This window comes from Choloepus didactylus, chromosome 2 (genome assembly GCF_015220235.1).
Source record: "Choloepus didactylus isolate mChoDid1 chromosome 2, mChoDid1.pri, whole genome shotgun sequence".
In the NCBI taxonomy this organism is placed as follows: domain Eukaryota; kingdom Metazoa; phylum Chordata; class Mammalia; order Pilosa; family Megalonychidae; genus Choloepus; species Choloepus didactylus.
The window spans coordinates 201955907-201971161 of record NC_051308.1 but is presented as its reverse complement, the minus strand read 5'-3'; the positions used below and the strand labels follow the sequence as shown (position 1 = coordinate 201971161).

The window sequence follows — 15255 nt, the reverse complement described above, 5'->3', positions numbered from 1 at the left end:
TTTTAAGAAAGATTACTCTGGCTATAACATGGATGATGGATCGGTGGAACAGGCCTGATGAGCCAGGGAAATCAGTGCAGAAGCACTTAAAGTAATTCATGCAAGAGAAAGAGAGTAAGAAATAGATTAGAGGGGTATTTATGAGGTAGACAACTACAGGGCGGCTGAGGAAGAATGAAGAGTTAAAAGGACATCAAGTTGGTTTAGGTTATATCCAGATAGGTAGTAGTGTAAGTTCTTCAGAATAGTGATACTAGAGGGGAAGAAAGCCAAGTTCAAAGTGAAGGCTGGGGTTGTGGTTGAACAGAGGGCCTCTCCCTAAAGAACATTATGCTTGGTTAAAAATAGGCTTCGGAGTCATGTCTGGGTTTGAATGCTGGTTTGTTGTTCTTTCTTGCCTTTGTAACCATGGACAAGTCAGTTCATCTCCATGAGCCTTGATTTCCTCACCAAGGTCATAGAGCTTTATAAGGGCTTAGCCCAGAGTGTGGCACTTAGTAAATGGGACCTTCACTATTACGTGTTCCATGCAGACAAGGATCGTGCTCTGTTCCCCACATTGGATCTCCAGCCGCTAGCACACGGGAGGTGCTCAGTAAATATTCGAAGGCATTCATGCATGCATGGTCCAGGGCTGTGAGTCCAAGCTCTTGTGACCTGTAATTGAGTATGTTCTAGTCTTGACTAGGCACATGAACATGTCTGACAACGCCATCTGGCTTGGGGAAGTTTTGGGACCAGGTGAATAGTCCAAGTGCTCTTGAAATCAAAAGCTCTGTTCCTTATTTCTGGGAAGGCCGCATATGCTTAGGTGCCCAGTCTGGAGGTAACCTCTGAGACAGCTTTGTCCCCATCCTCGTGATCCCTGAATCAGGATGTTTTTGGGTATTTGAGGGTGGGGGCCTCCCATCAACCCATTCTGGATGTATGCTGTAAAATCAGAGGCTAAAGCCTCCACCTTTAGCTCTCACCACTGACTACCTCTCTCCCTGGTACAGGAGTTTGACCCTGAAGAGTTCTACCACCTGTTAGAAGCAGCTGAGGGCCACGCCAAAGAGGGACAAGGGATTAAATGTGACATTCCCCGCTACATCATTAGCCAACTGGGCCTTACACGGGATCCCCTAGAGGGTGAGCATGCTTCCTGGTGGCTCTCAAGATGCCGCACAGCCCACAAGCCCTAACAGCAGGGAAGCCATTTGGAGAAGTGGACACAACGTGGCCTCAAGTGGCCATTATAGGAGGCACTCTGTGTTCTCTGTCATGAAACAGCCTTTCCTTTGGAATTGCTGTTCACATCTGCCTGATGTTACCCTCCCTGGACTGCTCTGAGTCCAGCTGGACTGGAATTAGAGCCTCAAGATCAAAATAAAGGATGACATTTTCAAAAATGGCCACATCCCCTGCATGCTTGCCTCTCTGATGGCCACTTTACAAGTTCTGCTATATCTTTGGAGTGGTCCCAACACAGGGTTTCAGAGGATCTCTCCATTCTTCTGGCTTCAGATTGGGTCCCCACACAAATGGTGGCCTTCCAGGGTCCCAGTCTATAGTCTTCTGCCTCCTACCTTCTCCGCTTTTCAACCCCATCCATCAGAGCAGAGACTGGGCCAACAGGATGGGGACTGAGAGCCCATCTTTGGACCCTGCCTTCTAGGAAGTGTCCCAAGGTTGAAGCTTTGTAAAATCTGCCAGGCCCTGTGAATGGTACTAGACTTTTAGAAATGGGGGTGATGCTATTATTGGGTTTGTTTCCTGATCCAAAAACTGTGAGTACCCTGAGGATAGGGCCACAGGACTGGATTTGCTTCCAAGGCTGATGCAGAGAGCATAGATGCCTACCCTGCATGCACCTGTGCTGTGATCCAAGGGGACTGCTGAGACGCCTGACCATGCTATGCACACTTTTCTCTTGTGTCCCTGCTTTGTCTCTAGAAATGGTCCAATTGAGCAGCTATGACAGCCCTGACACTCCGGAGACAGATGATTCAGTTGAGGTAAAGACCCTGAGCTCCTTCCACTACCCTGGAGCCTGGGTCCTATGAAGTAAATGGCTGTGAGTGCTCCTTAAGACAGCATCAGAAAGAGGGATGGGGGAGTGGGGGTTTGCGAACACTGTCGGAGAAGTCATTCAGCTCCTGGGGAAGAAGAGGCAGGAGACTACAGCAAGGCTGAAAGCCACAGCTTCCCAAGCACATGGGCTCTGAGAAGCATATCTGCCTCCTGCCTTTTCCCTTGTTCTTTTAGGGCCGTGGGGCTTCTCTGCCAACTAAAAAGACACCCTCTGAAGAGGACTTTGAAACCATTAAGCTCATCAGCAATGGAGCCTATGGGTAAAGGCAGGGGTCGGGGTGTGGTGGGGTGGAGCTGAGTCAGCCCTTGGGTTCTTCCTTCTGGAAGTGGATGATGCCCAGTCCTCAGTTTCCTCCAAAACTTGGCATTGATCCTTTCCCAGGCAAGATTCCCACCCCTCTTGGAAGCACTCCTCCTCTCCCTGAACTCTGGGGAAGAGTTGAGCTGTGTCTTCAGGACAAGGTATATCAGGTCTCTGTCGGTCAGGAAATTTAAGAGCTTTATTGGCGAGGTGGGCCCAGATGCTTCTCATTGATAAGCTCACCCCTGCTTCTTATTCTGTGCATTTGTAAGGTGTGAGGAGGCAGTTTGGCCACCCCACAGAGCACAGCTCAGGAGCTGAGGGCCAGTGGGTGGTGGGCTGGGCTGTGTTTCCCAGGGCCGTATTCCTGGTTCGGCACAAATCCACCCGGCAGCGCTTTGCTGTGAAGAAGATCAACAAGCAGAACCTGATCCTGCGGAACCAGATCCAACAGGCCTTCGTGGAGCGTGACATACTGACTTTTGCTGAGAACCCCTTTGTGGTCAGCATGTTCTGCTCCTTTGAGACCAAGCGCCACCTCTGCATGGTGATGGAGTATGTTGAAGGTATTAAAGGAATTGGGGGTGTGGAGGGGGCCTGGGGGAAAGCCAAGGCACAATCTCAGAATTGGTCCTAAACTGGGATTAGCATCTTTGTGTAAGGGTGAAGTTTCAGGGCCAGCTTCCCAAGCCCCCTTTGGCATTGGTTTTTGCCTCAGGACCTCAGAGACCATTTGGCCATGGTGGACACAAGTTTCCCTGCTTCTCACAGGGAGAGGTTCTGGAGCAGTAACTACAGTGAGGGTTCCCCAGGTCAGGTGCTGTGGAGGGCATGCTGGGACAGGGTATAGCACCCCAGCAACTATAGAATCCTGCACCCCTGAACCCTGCATGCCCTCTACTGCTAGGGTCAGACAAGAACAAAAGAGGTAGCAGAGCCACAAAAGCCCCAAGTTGGTGCTGGAAGGATTACTTCTGGGCCTGAAGAAGAAAGGAAAACCATTGCCCCAGCAGATGGCTGTGCAGTGGGCACCCCTTGAAACCATGCAAATGCTCTAGGGCTGGGGTAGAGGAGCAACATGGGACACAGCTCTGAAGAGGGGCAGCAGCTTTGCCAATGGTCTTCCTTCTCCCCTTCTCACTGTTGTGTGCACCTTCCAAGGTATTCTGCCTAGGTCTTGAAATTGAAGCTAAACAGAACTCCTCCTTTAATTCAGTGGGTGCATGCGAGGAGTTTTCCAGTGTTACTTTACTAAGAAACTAAAGGAAAGCCAACAGGAAGGAAATAAATGAACAAATGCTGAAGTCTCAAAGTGTTTCCATCATACAGGATTCCAATCCTAAAATTACTTTGTCCTACCCCTTTAAATCAACTTACAGGCATAGAGGCCTGGGTTCCCTCCCTCCCTGGCCCAAACATTATGCCCTTGACAGATTCACCTCGCCTTCAGCACCCTCTACAGGCTTTCTCCCACCCAGGTCAGCAGCAGATTATTCCATGAGGCTACCTCCTCTGGGGCCTCAGAGACCGTGAGCCCTGAGACCACTTAGAGCAGGAAACAGGGTCCTTCCCTCATGGTGTCCTGGGCTTGTTGCAGGGGGAGACTGTGCCACTCTGCTGAAGAACATCGGGGCCCTGCCTGTGGACATGGTGCGCCTGTACTTTGCGGAAACTGTGCTGGCCCTGGAGTACTTGCACAACTATGGCATCGTGCATCGTGACCTCAAGCCTGACAAGTATGCCCAACTCTCTGGGTCCCTCGTCCAGGGTCTCCCTCTTGGGGCCCTCAATAAATGGAGGCAATACAGCATGTGTGAATGTATCCCAGAATGGCTGCTACAAAACAGTGCCCATGAGGGGGTCCACCTGGGCTGAGTACTCTGGCCCCCTGACCACCCCAGGCACAAAGACTGTTGCCAGCAGGGTCTGGCAGGGCGTCAGAAGGCTTCAGGATGTGAAGAGTCTTTGAGGAGCCCTGTTAAAAGAAACTAGGCAGGAACAAAAAAAATCACATCTTGTAGATGGCTGAACAAATGCCCCAACATGACTGACACCTACTCTGTGCCAAGCACTATGTTCCGGGCTGGAAATACATAACTATATAAATATAGTCCCTAGCCTATAGAACTTAAGTCTAGAGTGGGAGACTGAAATATAACATATGTGTCTAGGTTGCTTTTCAGAGATTAGTCAGGAGGAAAAAGGCGGGAGGAGCTTTCTAAAGTTGGGGAGCAGGATCTGCAAAGGCCCATGGGTGTGAGAGAACACGACCTGTTCAGGAACTACAAATAGCACAATAACATGGCCACACTTAGCGGTCAGTTCAAGAGGTAAGACTAGAGAGATAGGCAGGGGCTAGATCATCAAAGGTCCTTTTGTTAAGAGTTTTTCTTTGTTGTTTTTTTGTTGTTGTTTTAATTGGGGATTTATTTTAAAGGGACTTAGAAAGCCTGTGTAGGGCCTGTTGACCAAAAGTATGATGGAATGACATGCTCAGAGTTTGTTGTAGGTTTAGGAAGATCACTCTGCCAGAGGAAAGAGACAGTGGAACCAGTGCAGTAGACCAGGCCAAAAACAATAATGCATGACCAGATCAGAAAGAGTCAGGATGGAGAAAAGAGGAGAGATAGTGTTGGGAAGTAGAAAAGAAAAGGCAAGGTTGAGGATGAGGAGTGGAAAGCAAAGTGAAGGAGCCGAAGGAGTCTGGGATATCTTCTGTAATAAAAATGGCTTGGGCCTTGGACACACCTGGGTTCAAATGGCTTATTAACTCGGCTTATTAACTCGGGCTTATTAACTCCATGAGTTTGGGTCTGCTAATTAAACCTCTCTGAACCTCATGTTCTTCCTCTCTAAAATAGGGATAATAAAACCTACCTTTGTTACTCTGTAAAATCTTTAAAGGCCAGAATATATTTAAAGTTCTTATGATAAAGCTCAGTAAGTAACAGAAACCATTTGCGAGGTACAGTGTTATTCTGGACAAGTTGAGTTTGTGGTAAGACATTAGAGCAGTGGGCCACCCGTGAAGGAGGTCAAGGCCAGAAGTACTTATTTAGAATAAAGGGGTAGTGGGGTGAAACCTTTGTTATGGCTCAGGCAGAATATGTGAAGGGAGAAGAAAGATAATTTCCTGTGAGATCTTATTTCTAGCCTCTCCCATCCAACTCTCCTAAGATCACCCATGGACATGCAACAGGATTTGTGCCCCTGTCCCCTCTCTGAAATTAGGGGTACTGTGAGCCACCCAGGTGAGAAGAGGGAACTGGGAGTGGTCAGGGCAATGCCTTAGGTGGAGGCTGATGGCTCTGGGGAAGGAAGTCTCTCTCAGTTGGCTGACACCTACCCCCAGGATAGATACAATGGAGGGCAGTAAAGAACTGAAGTTGGGCAGAATGGGTTCAGGGCAGGCCAGTTGCTTGTACAGAATGCTGTGCTCACAAAGCCGGAGCTATTTGCATACTTTTCACAGCTGCTGGTCTCCCTGATGAAGCTACCCTGCTTATGTCTCAGAGAACCCCATAGCAGACTTTGTGGAAGAGTTTGGCAGATGTAAAAATCAGCACTTTTGGAAAACCAGAGATTAACTCCATAATTTTGTTTCTCTGATCTCCCAGCCTCCTGATTACATCCATGGGGCACATCAAGCTCACTGACTTTGGACTTTCTAAAATTGGCCTCATGAGTCTGACAACAAACTTATATGAAGGCCACATTGAAAAGGATGCTCGGGAGTTCCTGGACAAGCAGGTAAGGAAATGGAGTTGGGACCTTGGAGGTTGAATTCCAGGACTTAAAATAAGGATTTGAAGCCGCATGCTCACCCTGTAGCTCAGTATCAAAAAACTAGGAGTCCTGGCTTTTCCACCTGTTGTTTCCAGGGAGGCGTTGAGAGAGGTGGTCTTGAAAAACAGGATAGGTTTTGAGAATCATATGGATCTAAAAACCAAAGCCATCTACCTCCTCAAGGGATGAAGAAAATAGGTCATATAAATATTGACACTCACAGAGTTTGATGTGAGATCCGTCCTCAACCTCCCAGCCAGAGTCCAGGGCAAGGCACTCCTGGGGCCTGTTGCTCTTGGAACACAGCTCAAAATTTCCATTGTCCTGTGGCCCAGCTTCCTGACAGTGGTGTCCGAATGTTCCCTGATGTGACATTTTTGTGACTATTCTCAAGTCGCTGTAGAAGTTTCATGACTGGAAGGGTCTGTTCTATTGGGAGGCTGGAGGGCAGAGGCCAGCATGGGGACCGCATGCTGGGAGGAGGAGTTGAGAGCTCAGAGGGGTGCTTCCTGGTTAGAATTAGACATTGTGGTTAAATTAGAAAATGCATAAACTCACCCCACGAATAATTCCAACTCTGGTTGCCTGGTACTCCTGTCGATCCTATTCATTAACTAAGGTGAGCTGAGTGTTTATTCGGAGACTTCTGTGCTCTGGAAGTGGGAACTTCCTCACCCCTCCAGCCATCATGCTGGCGAGCTGCCTCAGAATGTTGAGCTAGTCTGGCTTCTCTGTGCTCAGGTATGCGGGACCCCGGAGTACATTGCGCCTGAAGTGATCCTGCGCCAGGGCTATGGGAAGCCAGTGGACTGGTGGGCCATGGGCATAATCCTGTATGAGTTCCTGGTGGGTTGCGTTCCTTTCTTTGGAGACACTCCGGAGGAGCTCTTTGGGCAAGTGATCAGTGGTAGGTACCATCACTGTGGCCCACTCGGGAGGCAGAATCTGGACCTACAAATATGATTTATGCATGCACCTGTGAGGCTCTTGAGGTCTTCTCAGTTCGTGTGTGTGTGCTTGGTATGTTTGCATCTTAGATGTGTGTATGTGCACATGCCCCTTTGTGTCTCCTGAGGTTGGTCCTGTGTTTGTGTTCATGTGTGCCTGGGTGTACATGTTATATAGGTACTTATCTTGTGAGTGTGAGTTCTGTGTGCATGTGAGTGAGTGTGTGTGTGTGTGTATCTGCAGTATAAAGGCAGAGTGAGCTGGTGCTTCAGGACAGAGAAGTCACTGCTTTGCAGACCATGACCTGGAGTGTGTGACACCCCTAGGAGGGGAGGGACCTATAGAACTTAAGGAACTGGGGCCTCGGGCAAGGCTTTCAGGGGCTCTGGGCCAAGCCCTCTATCCCTGCATTCCCTTAAACTTTCCTGGGACCCTCTTGTTTACCTACCCCCAATTTCTGAGCCCCTTCTCTAACCCACTCCTTCATACTCTCTCTCTCACTCCTGGTGACTCCTCAGATGAGATTGTATGGCCTGAGGGTGATGAGGCACTGCCCCCAGATGCCCAGGACCTCACCTCTAAACTGCTCCACCAGAATCCTCTGAAGAGGCTGGGCACAGGTAGGACCAGCCCCACTGACCTTTCTCACCACTGTGGAAGGGAGGAAAGGGCGGCTGAGTCCCTGCAGCCTGGAGGTTCAGGCTCCAAGTGTGGGTGGCCCTCTGGGTCCTGAAGCTCCTGCTCCCTGGAAGCAGAAAGGAGGGTGCTTGAGCCAAGACTTCTGGGCCCAGCCTCTCAAGCTCTGGGTTCTCAGTTGCTGACCTGGACTCCACCCAGCTTATCCTACCCCTTTGCCTGTGCCCACCCTGTCTACAGGCAGTGCCTGTGAAGTGAAGCAGCACCCATTCTTTACGGATCTGGATTGGACAGGACTTCTTCGCCAGAAGGCTGAGTTTATTCCTCAGCTGGAGTCAGAGGATGATACCAGCTACTTTGACAGTAAGGCAGGGTGGGGCAAAGTGAGATGGGGGCCTCCTGTTTGCCCCAGAAATGCCTGTGCACCCCAACCTTGGCATCGGGAGCAACTTCTTGGGACCCTCATGAGGTTTGATAGGGTCACAGGGAGGCCACCACTAGGGGCCTCTGAAGGGACTGTCCTGGTTGTTTGGCCCAGCCCGCTCGGAGCGATACCAGCATGTGGACTCGGAGGACGAGGAGGATGTGAGCGAGGATGGCTGCCTTGAGATCCGCCAGTTCTCTTCCTGCTCTCCAAGGTTCAGCAAGGTGCAGCTGAGGCAGGCCCACACTGGGAGGAACGGGATAGCAGATTGGAGGAGGAAGACCTGTCAAGGGACACACCGAGGGTGATCTGGGGGAGGTGTGTCAGGTGCCTTTAGGACCATTCCAAGCCCTGACATAGGAGATGCCAGGGGTGACGTCAGGTCTCACCAGCAGAATAGCTGCTTCCCCAAATACTCAACTGGTATGTGTTAGGGAGTGGGAAAAATCTGGCTCAAATTCCTGGGTTTCTGGTATCAAGGATAACTCTTCTCATTGGGAGGTATATCTGTCAGAGCCCATCCCCAGCACACCCCTGTGCCCACAGGTTTACAGTAGCATGGAACGGCTGTCACTGCTCGAGGAGCGCCGGACACCACCCCCCACCAAGCGCAGCCTGAGTGAGGAGAAGGACCGCTCAGATGGTCTGGCAGGGCTGAAGGGCCGAGACCATAGCTGGGTGATTGGCTCCCCTGAGATGTGAGCACCCAGAGCTCACCCGGGGCGGTGGGGGCTGGGGGGTGCAGCATAGCCATCCATCAGTTACCACAGATCGTGGGAGAGATGCATATGCAGTGAGGGGGCATTACGAGGGAGATTCCTTAGGGCAGTGTCTAAGGAGAAGACTTCCATGACCATAACCCTCGTGTGCCCCTAAGGAAGGCTGGGCGAGAGAGGGTCACAGCCTGGGCCCTCTCACCCCAGCCCTGTGTCTCACAGATTACGGAAGCGGCTGTCGGTGTCTGAGTCATCCCACACGGAGAGTGACTCAAGCCCTCCACTGACGGTGCGACGCCGCTGCTCAGGCCTCCAGGATGTTTCCCGCTTCCCTGAGGGCTCCAAGGAGACCAGCAGCACGCCCAGGAGGAAGCAACAGGAAGGCACATGGCTCCAGACACCCCCATCAGAAGGGGTCTCCGGGCCTGTCCCTGAACAGCCTGTGGAGCGGTGGCTGATGCTGGATGAGGATCCCGTTGGTCAGAGCAGTGGTTCCAGGCCAGGTGTGGCCACACAGGCCAAAGGGCCTGAGCTCGGGGCAGCTGAAGGGAGGCAGGCCGGGAGGGAGGCCCAGCAGCACTGCGGACCTCACTGCTCTCTTGGACCCACAGCTGTCGAGCCCCAAAGAGGCCGTGGAGCCCCACAGCTGGTGGCGGGAGCCACAGCCAAGGCCATCAGCGACCTGGCTGTGCGCAGGGCCCGCCACCGGCTGCTCTCTGGGGACTCGGTAGAGAAGCACACTACTCGCCCTGTCAACAAAGTGATCAAATCTGCCTCAGCCACAGCCCTCTCCCTCCTCATTCCTGCAGGTGAGGCCCCTGGGAAATCAGGGCAGAGTTCACAGTAAGGCTCTTGGTATCTCTGTGGGCTCAGGAAGTGGTCTGTGTGTGGCAGGTGTGTATGTGTGTGTGTGTAGAGGTGTAAGCATCGAGAGACTGTGGTCACTGTGAGTCCCCATGTCACAAGACTAGAGGTCTCCAGGAGTGCACTATTGTCTGATGCTGACTGCGTGTGTCAGAAGGCAGGATGGCATGGTGCACCCAGCCAGGCTGTGTAGGCAGACAGCTTATATGCAAATACTGGCTCCATCACTAAATGGCTCTTGACCTTGAGCAAGTTGTGTAACCCCTCTAAGCCTCAAGTTCTTTGTCAAAAATGTAGATGTTAATAGTAGCAACCTCATAGGATAAATCTGATGTTTAAGTATGTATGAAGAGCTTATATAGTCTCTGATTCATAATAAGCACTCAATAAATGTCAGCTGCTACTCCCCACCACCAGCACCCAGGGGTCTCTGAGGGCACAGGAGAGGGCTTAAGGATCTGTGACTAGAGCTGCTTCTGGGGTCAACAGCTTGGACAGGGGCCTGGGCAGGGCACATGGCTGGACTAAGTGCTGGCTTCTCCTCCTTCAGAGCACCACACCTGCTCTCCATTGGCCAGTCCTATGTCCCCACATTCCCAGTCATCCAACCCCTCGTCCAGGGACTCTTCTCCAAGCAGGGACTTCTCGCCTGCCCTTGGCAGCTTGAAGCCCCCCATCATCATCCACCGAGCTGGCAAGAAGTATGGCTTCACTCTACGGGCTATCCGCGTCTACATGGGTGACTCAGACGTCTACACTGTGCACCACATGGTGTGGGTATGTCTGGCCATGCAGACCTGTGTCTCTAGCTTCATCACTCCTGTACCTTCCCCTTGGTGGAGCCTGCCTGCCCCTGCATCTGTCTCTGCCCATACTACCCTCCGGAGTCAAGGAGTGGGGGTGGAAGGGTCATAGCTTGGTGAGGAGAACCAGTCCCCATCCTTCCTGCTCGGGCTTCAGGCTGAGGACTGTTATCTCCCTGGAACAGCACGTGGAGGATGGAGGTCCAGCCAGTGAGGCAGGGCTTCGTCAGGGTGACCTCATCACCCACGTCAACGGGGAGCCTGTGCATGGGCTGGTGCACACAGAAGTGGTGGAGCTGATCCTCAAGGTTAGTGCTGGGTATGGCTGCCTGCTGTGGTCCCTGAATACCACCAGCCTCGTGAGTCTGTGACTGGCCCTCAGGGAGTAGGAGAGTTGGGCACACACACGTCTGGCACTGAGGACAGATACAAGTACACACAAAATTTGGGTTGGCCACAGCAAAGGGTTTTCTCCAGAAGTCAGCACTCTCACTGACCCAAGCCTGGGATCCTTCTGAGCTGTGGGCAGAACTGGAGAACAGGACAGGTGAGCCTCTTCTCTATCTTCCTACCCGAGATCACTCTGAGGCTCCAGTGGGAGCCACTTCCTAACTTGTGAAGAGGGAAGACAGGTCTGTGGATCAGGCATGTTGGTGCAAGGGCAGAAGCTGGAGCTGTGGTATAGCCACACCCAGGGGTAGGGCAGGACAAGACTATGGCCACTGCCTAAGCCTGAGGTTTGTGCTCTGCTCCCCAGAGTGGAAACAAGGTGTCTATTTCAACAACTCCCCTGGAAAACACATCTATTAAGGTTGGGCCTGCTCGGAAGGGTAGCTACAAGGCCAAGATGGCCCGAAGGAGCAAGCAGAGCCGGGGCAAGGATGGGCAAGAAAGGTGAGCAGCACTTAACCCAGAGGGTCTACAGTGGGCCACCTGTGTGCTAGTGTGTGCTCGGCTCCCTGGTCTTGGGCCCAGCATACACTAAGCCCCATGTACCAATTCTGTTGGCCCTTGTATCTGCAGCAGGAAAAGAAGCTCACTGTTCCGGAAGATCACCAAGCAGGCATCCTTGCTCCACACCAGCCGCAGCCTTTCTTCCCTCAACCGCTCCTTGTCCTCAGGGGAGAGTGGGCCAGGCTCTCCTACACACAGCCACAACCTTTCCCCCCGATCTCCCACTCAGGGCTACCGGGCGACCCCCGATGCTGTGCATTCAGGTACGAAGGGCTCTCTGAAGAGCACAGAAACAACCCCGGGAGGCAGGGAAGTGCCTGACCCCTTTGTGCTTCTCGCAGGCCCCACTGAATGTTATTCAGCCTCCCCACCCCGAAAGGTCCAGCAGGGTTGGGGGTAGGGGGCAGCTGTAATCCAGCGGTGTGTGACCTTGACTATCCTGGGGCCCTGAGGCATTCCAGAGCTAGGCTCTGCCTAGCTCAGTCACTTCTAACCACTAACACTGTTCTCCCTTCTCCCTTTGTCTGTCTGTCTGTCTAAAGTGGGAGGGAATTCATCACAGAGCAGTTCCCCGAGCTCCAGCGTGCCCAGTTCCCCAGCCAGCTCTGGACACACACGTCCCAGCTCCCTGCATGGTCTGGCACCCAAGCTCCAACGCCAGTACCGCTCTCCGCGGCGCAAGTCAGCAGGCAGCATCCCACTGTCACCGCTGGCCCACACCCCTTCCCCTCCACCGGCAGCTTCACCCCAGCGTTCCCCATCACCCTTGTCTGGCCATGGGGCCCAGGCCTTTCCCACCAAACTTCACTCATCACCTCCCCTAGGCAGGCAACTCTCACGGCCCAAGAGTTCAGAGCCACCCCGCTCACCACTGCTTAAGAGGGTACAGTCAGCTGAGAAACTGGCAGCTGCACTTGCTGCTTCTGAGAAGAAGCTGAACGCTTCTCATAAGCATAGCCTTGATCTGCCCTACCCTGAGCTAAAGAAGGAATTGCCACCCAGAGAAGTCAGCCCTCTGGAGGTAGTTGGGACCAGGAGTGTGCTCTCTGGGAAGGGGGCACTGCCAGGGAAAGGGGTGCTGCAGCCTGCTCCCTCACGGGCCCTGGGCACCCTCCGACAGGACCGGGCTGAGAGGAGAGAATCGCTGCAGAAACAAGAAGCCATCCACGAGGTAGACTCCTCAGAGGATGACACAGATGAGGGGCCTGAGAACAGCCGAGGTGTACAAGACTCAAGCTTGGCACCCGACCCTGAAGTGGGTCAGAATCACCTCCCAGGAGGAGCAGAAGGTGGGGGAGAGAATGCCTTCTTGCCCGGTGACCCCAGGAGCCAGGGCCCAGTGGTCCCAGGCCTGTTGACAGGAATCACACTGGGGCCTCCCAGAATAGAAAGCCTCAGAGCCCCCCAGGGGCAGCTTGGGAGCCCACAAGCTTCTGAGGAGGCTGCCAGCACCTCACCAGCCCCCAGCCTGGGTAGGGCTGGACCCACAGACCCCTTCCCTGCACAAGGCTGCTGGAAGCCCCAGCACCTCCTCACCCAGGCACTAACAGCACTTTGCCCCAGCTCTACAGGGCATAGCCCCACCAGCTGCTCTGCCATGGCCTCTACCCCTGGGGAGCCAGGCCCATGGTCCTGGAAATTCCTTGCTGAGGGCCCAAGCAGGGCATCCTCACACAGAGAGGCAATGATGGGAGCTGGGCCAGCCAACACCCAGAATTTGAAAACCACAGCTCCAGGCCATCCTGAGAACCTGTCTCCCAAGCAGGAGGGGAAGTCACAGCCATCCAGTGCTCCTGGACTGGCCCATTCACCTTCTTGTAAGGTTTCCAACCGCAGCTGGCTGTGGGAGCCTGAGTGTCCACAAGAAGAGGAGGAGGAGCTGGAGCCAGCCCTGGGCATCATCAAAGTGCCTGATGCCTCAGGTGACAGTAGGCAAGACATTCTGTGCAGAGGCTGCCCCCATACCCAGGAACCTGGGCCCAGCCTGCTCCAGAGAGGCCGAGAACCAGGGGACCCTCAAAAGCATCAGGACTTGGCATTGGCACCTGATGAGCTTCTAAAGCAAACATAGCAGTTGTCTGCCATTGCTTGCACTCAGACCTGTGTAATACACGTTCCTGAAACCATCTCTGTGTCTTCTGCTTGCTTCTTTCATTCAACACACGTACTTTAGGTCCTTTGTTGCTGCTGGGAATACAGACAGTTTCCACCCTCAGAGGAGAGGCATCTAACCAAGCTTGGCTTTCCAGAGACTATGCTAAGCTCACACCTGAAGGATGATGATAGGTAGTACTTTGCTGGGGGTAGGAGAAAGGAGGTTGGTTTAAGAAAGAATATTCAAGCAAAGAGCACAGTATATATGTTATATCTGGTATATGAAAGAAACTAAAAAAAATTCAAAGTGAGAATGGGTCTTGAGGGTTAGGCTAGTCTTCCTGGAGTTTAGACTTTTTCTGGAAGTGAAGGGGAACCAAAGAAAGCCATTTAGCAACTAATATTCCCACCTCATATGTTCAGGCTTTCAGAGGTTAAGTAATGTGCCACAGTCATACAGTTTGGGCAGACTTGATTTTGAACCAGAAGTCACGCCTTTTGTTTCTAACTTGGAATGCTTCTTAGCCAGGAAACAAGGTGGAAAAGGGAAAGGTGAAGAGTTTAGCTTTGGGTGTACCTAATTTGAGGTGCTTGTGGACCATCCAGAAGGTAAGTGAATGTACGGGACTAGAACTCAGTAGGGAAACCTAGACTGAAGGTAAAATTTGAGTCATCGATGTAACATATCCATAGTAATACAATGAGGAGCACTGATATTTCAGGCAAAAAAACAAAAACACAGAACAAAGAGAAGTCCAGAAGAGAGTCATAAAATCTAAGAGAGGAAAGAGTTTTAAAATGGAGGGAGAACTTGTTAAAATGCTGAAAGGCCAGCTGAGGCTAGAATAGATTTAGTAACAAGTCCTTAGTGTTTCTAGCCAGTGAGCCTTTCTTGGGTTATCATCGGATCTCTCTCAGTGCCAGAGATGGATATTGCTGAGATGTCCAGTCCCCAGTGGCTAGAGTTGCACTTTTAAGTAGGTAGGTAGTGTGTTAGGGAGGAGGGAGGAAACTGGGACCAGGAGTGGGGAGGTGGCACCAGGAGCAGGGAGCTTGGCTGTGCCAAGGCTAGGAGTGATGCAGGATTTCCAAGCCTGCACTGATTATCCACAGTCCAATGCCTAAGTCCAAAGGAGAGGCACCACCTGGAGAGAGGAAAATGACTGGGCCACTGGCCAGGCCCTTCATGCACCTGTGGCTCTTCATCGTGCTGCACAGTGAAGGCTGTGGCTGCCCGGGGGAGCCGTTCTGCCCACCAATGGCCTTCCAATCCCCTCTTGAATTTGCTTCCTACCTTCATTCATTGACATCAGACCTGATCCACCTGATACTGGGCAATGGGAATGCAGATCACAGGTCGCTGCCAAGGGGAGCCCAGGGGGACAGCTGAAGGAGTGAGTACCCCAGGTAAAATGACAAAATCAGGTCTGCACTATATCCTAGGTGAAGTGTGGGGGCAGGGGAGTTAAATCTTGCAGCAGCTCATGGGGAGGAGAGACTGCCCCCTTTGGAGGTTTGGAAATGTGTGGGGATGCTTTTTGCTTGTCACAATGATGCATTTAGTGGGAGGGTGGGTGCACAGAGATGTTAAGCATCCTCAATGCATAGGGTAATTGCCCCAAATGCCAGTGGTGCTCCTCTTGAGAAACCTCAGGC

At 52.3% G+C, this 15255-nt stretch overlaps 1 protein-coding gene across 7 annotated transcripts in view; it reads left to right on the top strand.

The window, feature by feature from the left end:
• The window catches only part of MAST2 (microtubule associated serine/threonine kinase 2), a 330440-nt gene extending 316809 nt beyond the window's left edge, over window positions 1-13631 (top strand). For 5 of the 7 annotated variants that reach the window (XM_037827341.1, XM_037827339.1, XM_037827344.1 and 2 more), the window contains 18 exons: window positions 999-1131; window positions 1936-1997; window positions 2248-2333; window positions 2732-2940; window positions 3972-4110; window positions 5992-6124; window positions 6902-7067; window positions 7627-7728; window positions 7985-8107; window positions 8283-8392; window positions 8715-8866; window positions 9107-9387; window positions 9496-9693; window positions 10299-10525; window positions 10737-10859; window positions 11309-11445; window positions 11575-11768; window positions 12048-13631. In XM_037827341.1, the coding sequence (XP_037683269.1) occupies window positions 999-1131; window positions 1936-1997; window positions 2248-2333; window positions 2732-2940; window positions 3972-4110; window positions 5992-6124; window positions 6902-7067; window positions 7627-7728; window positions 7985-8107; window positions 8283-8392; window positions 8715-8866; window positions 9107-9387; window positions 9496-9693; window positions 10299-10525; window positions 10737-10859; window positions 11309-11445; window positions 11575-11768; window positions 12048-13576 (4104 nt within the window). In that variant the 3' untranslated portion in view covers window positions 13577-13631. The remainder of the gene's footprint in view (window positions 1-998; window positions 1132-1935; window positions 1998-2247; window positions 2334-2731; window positions 2941-3971; window positions 4111-5991; window positions 6125-6901; window positions 7068-7626; window positions 7729-7984; window positions 8108-8282; window positions 8393-8714; window positions 8867-9106; window positions 9388-9495; window positions 9694-10298; window positions 10526-10736; window positions 10860-11308; window positions 11446-11574; window positions 11769-12047) is intronic. The other 2 variants (XM_037827342.1, XM_037827340.1) reach the window with 1 other exon arrangement.
• Window positions 13632-15255: the final 1624 nt, after the last annotated feature.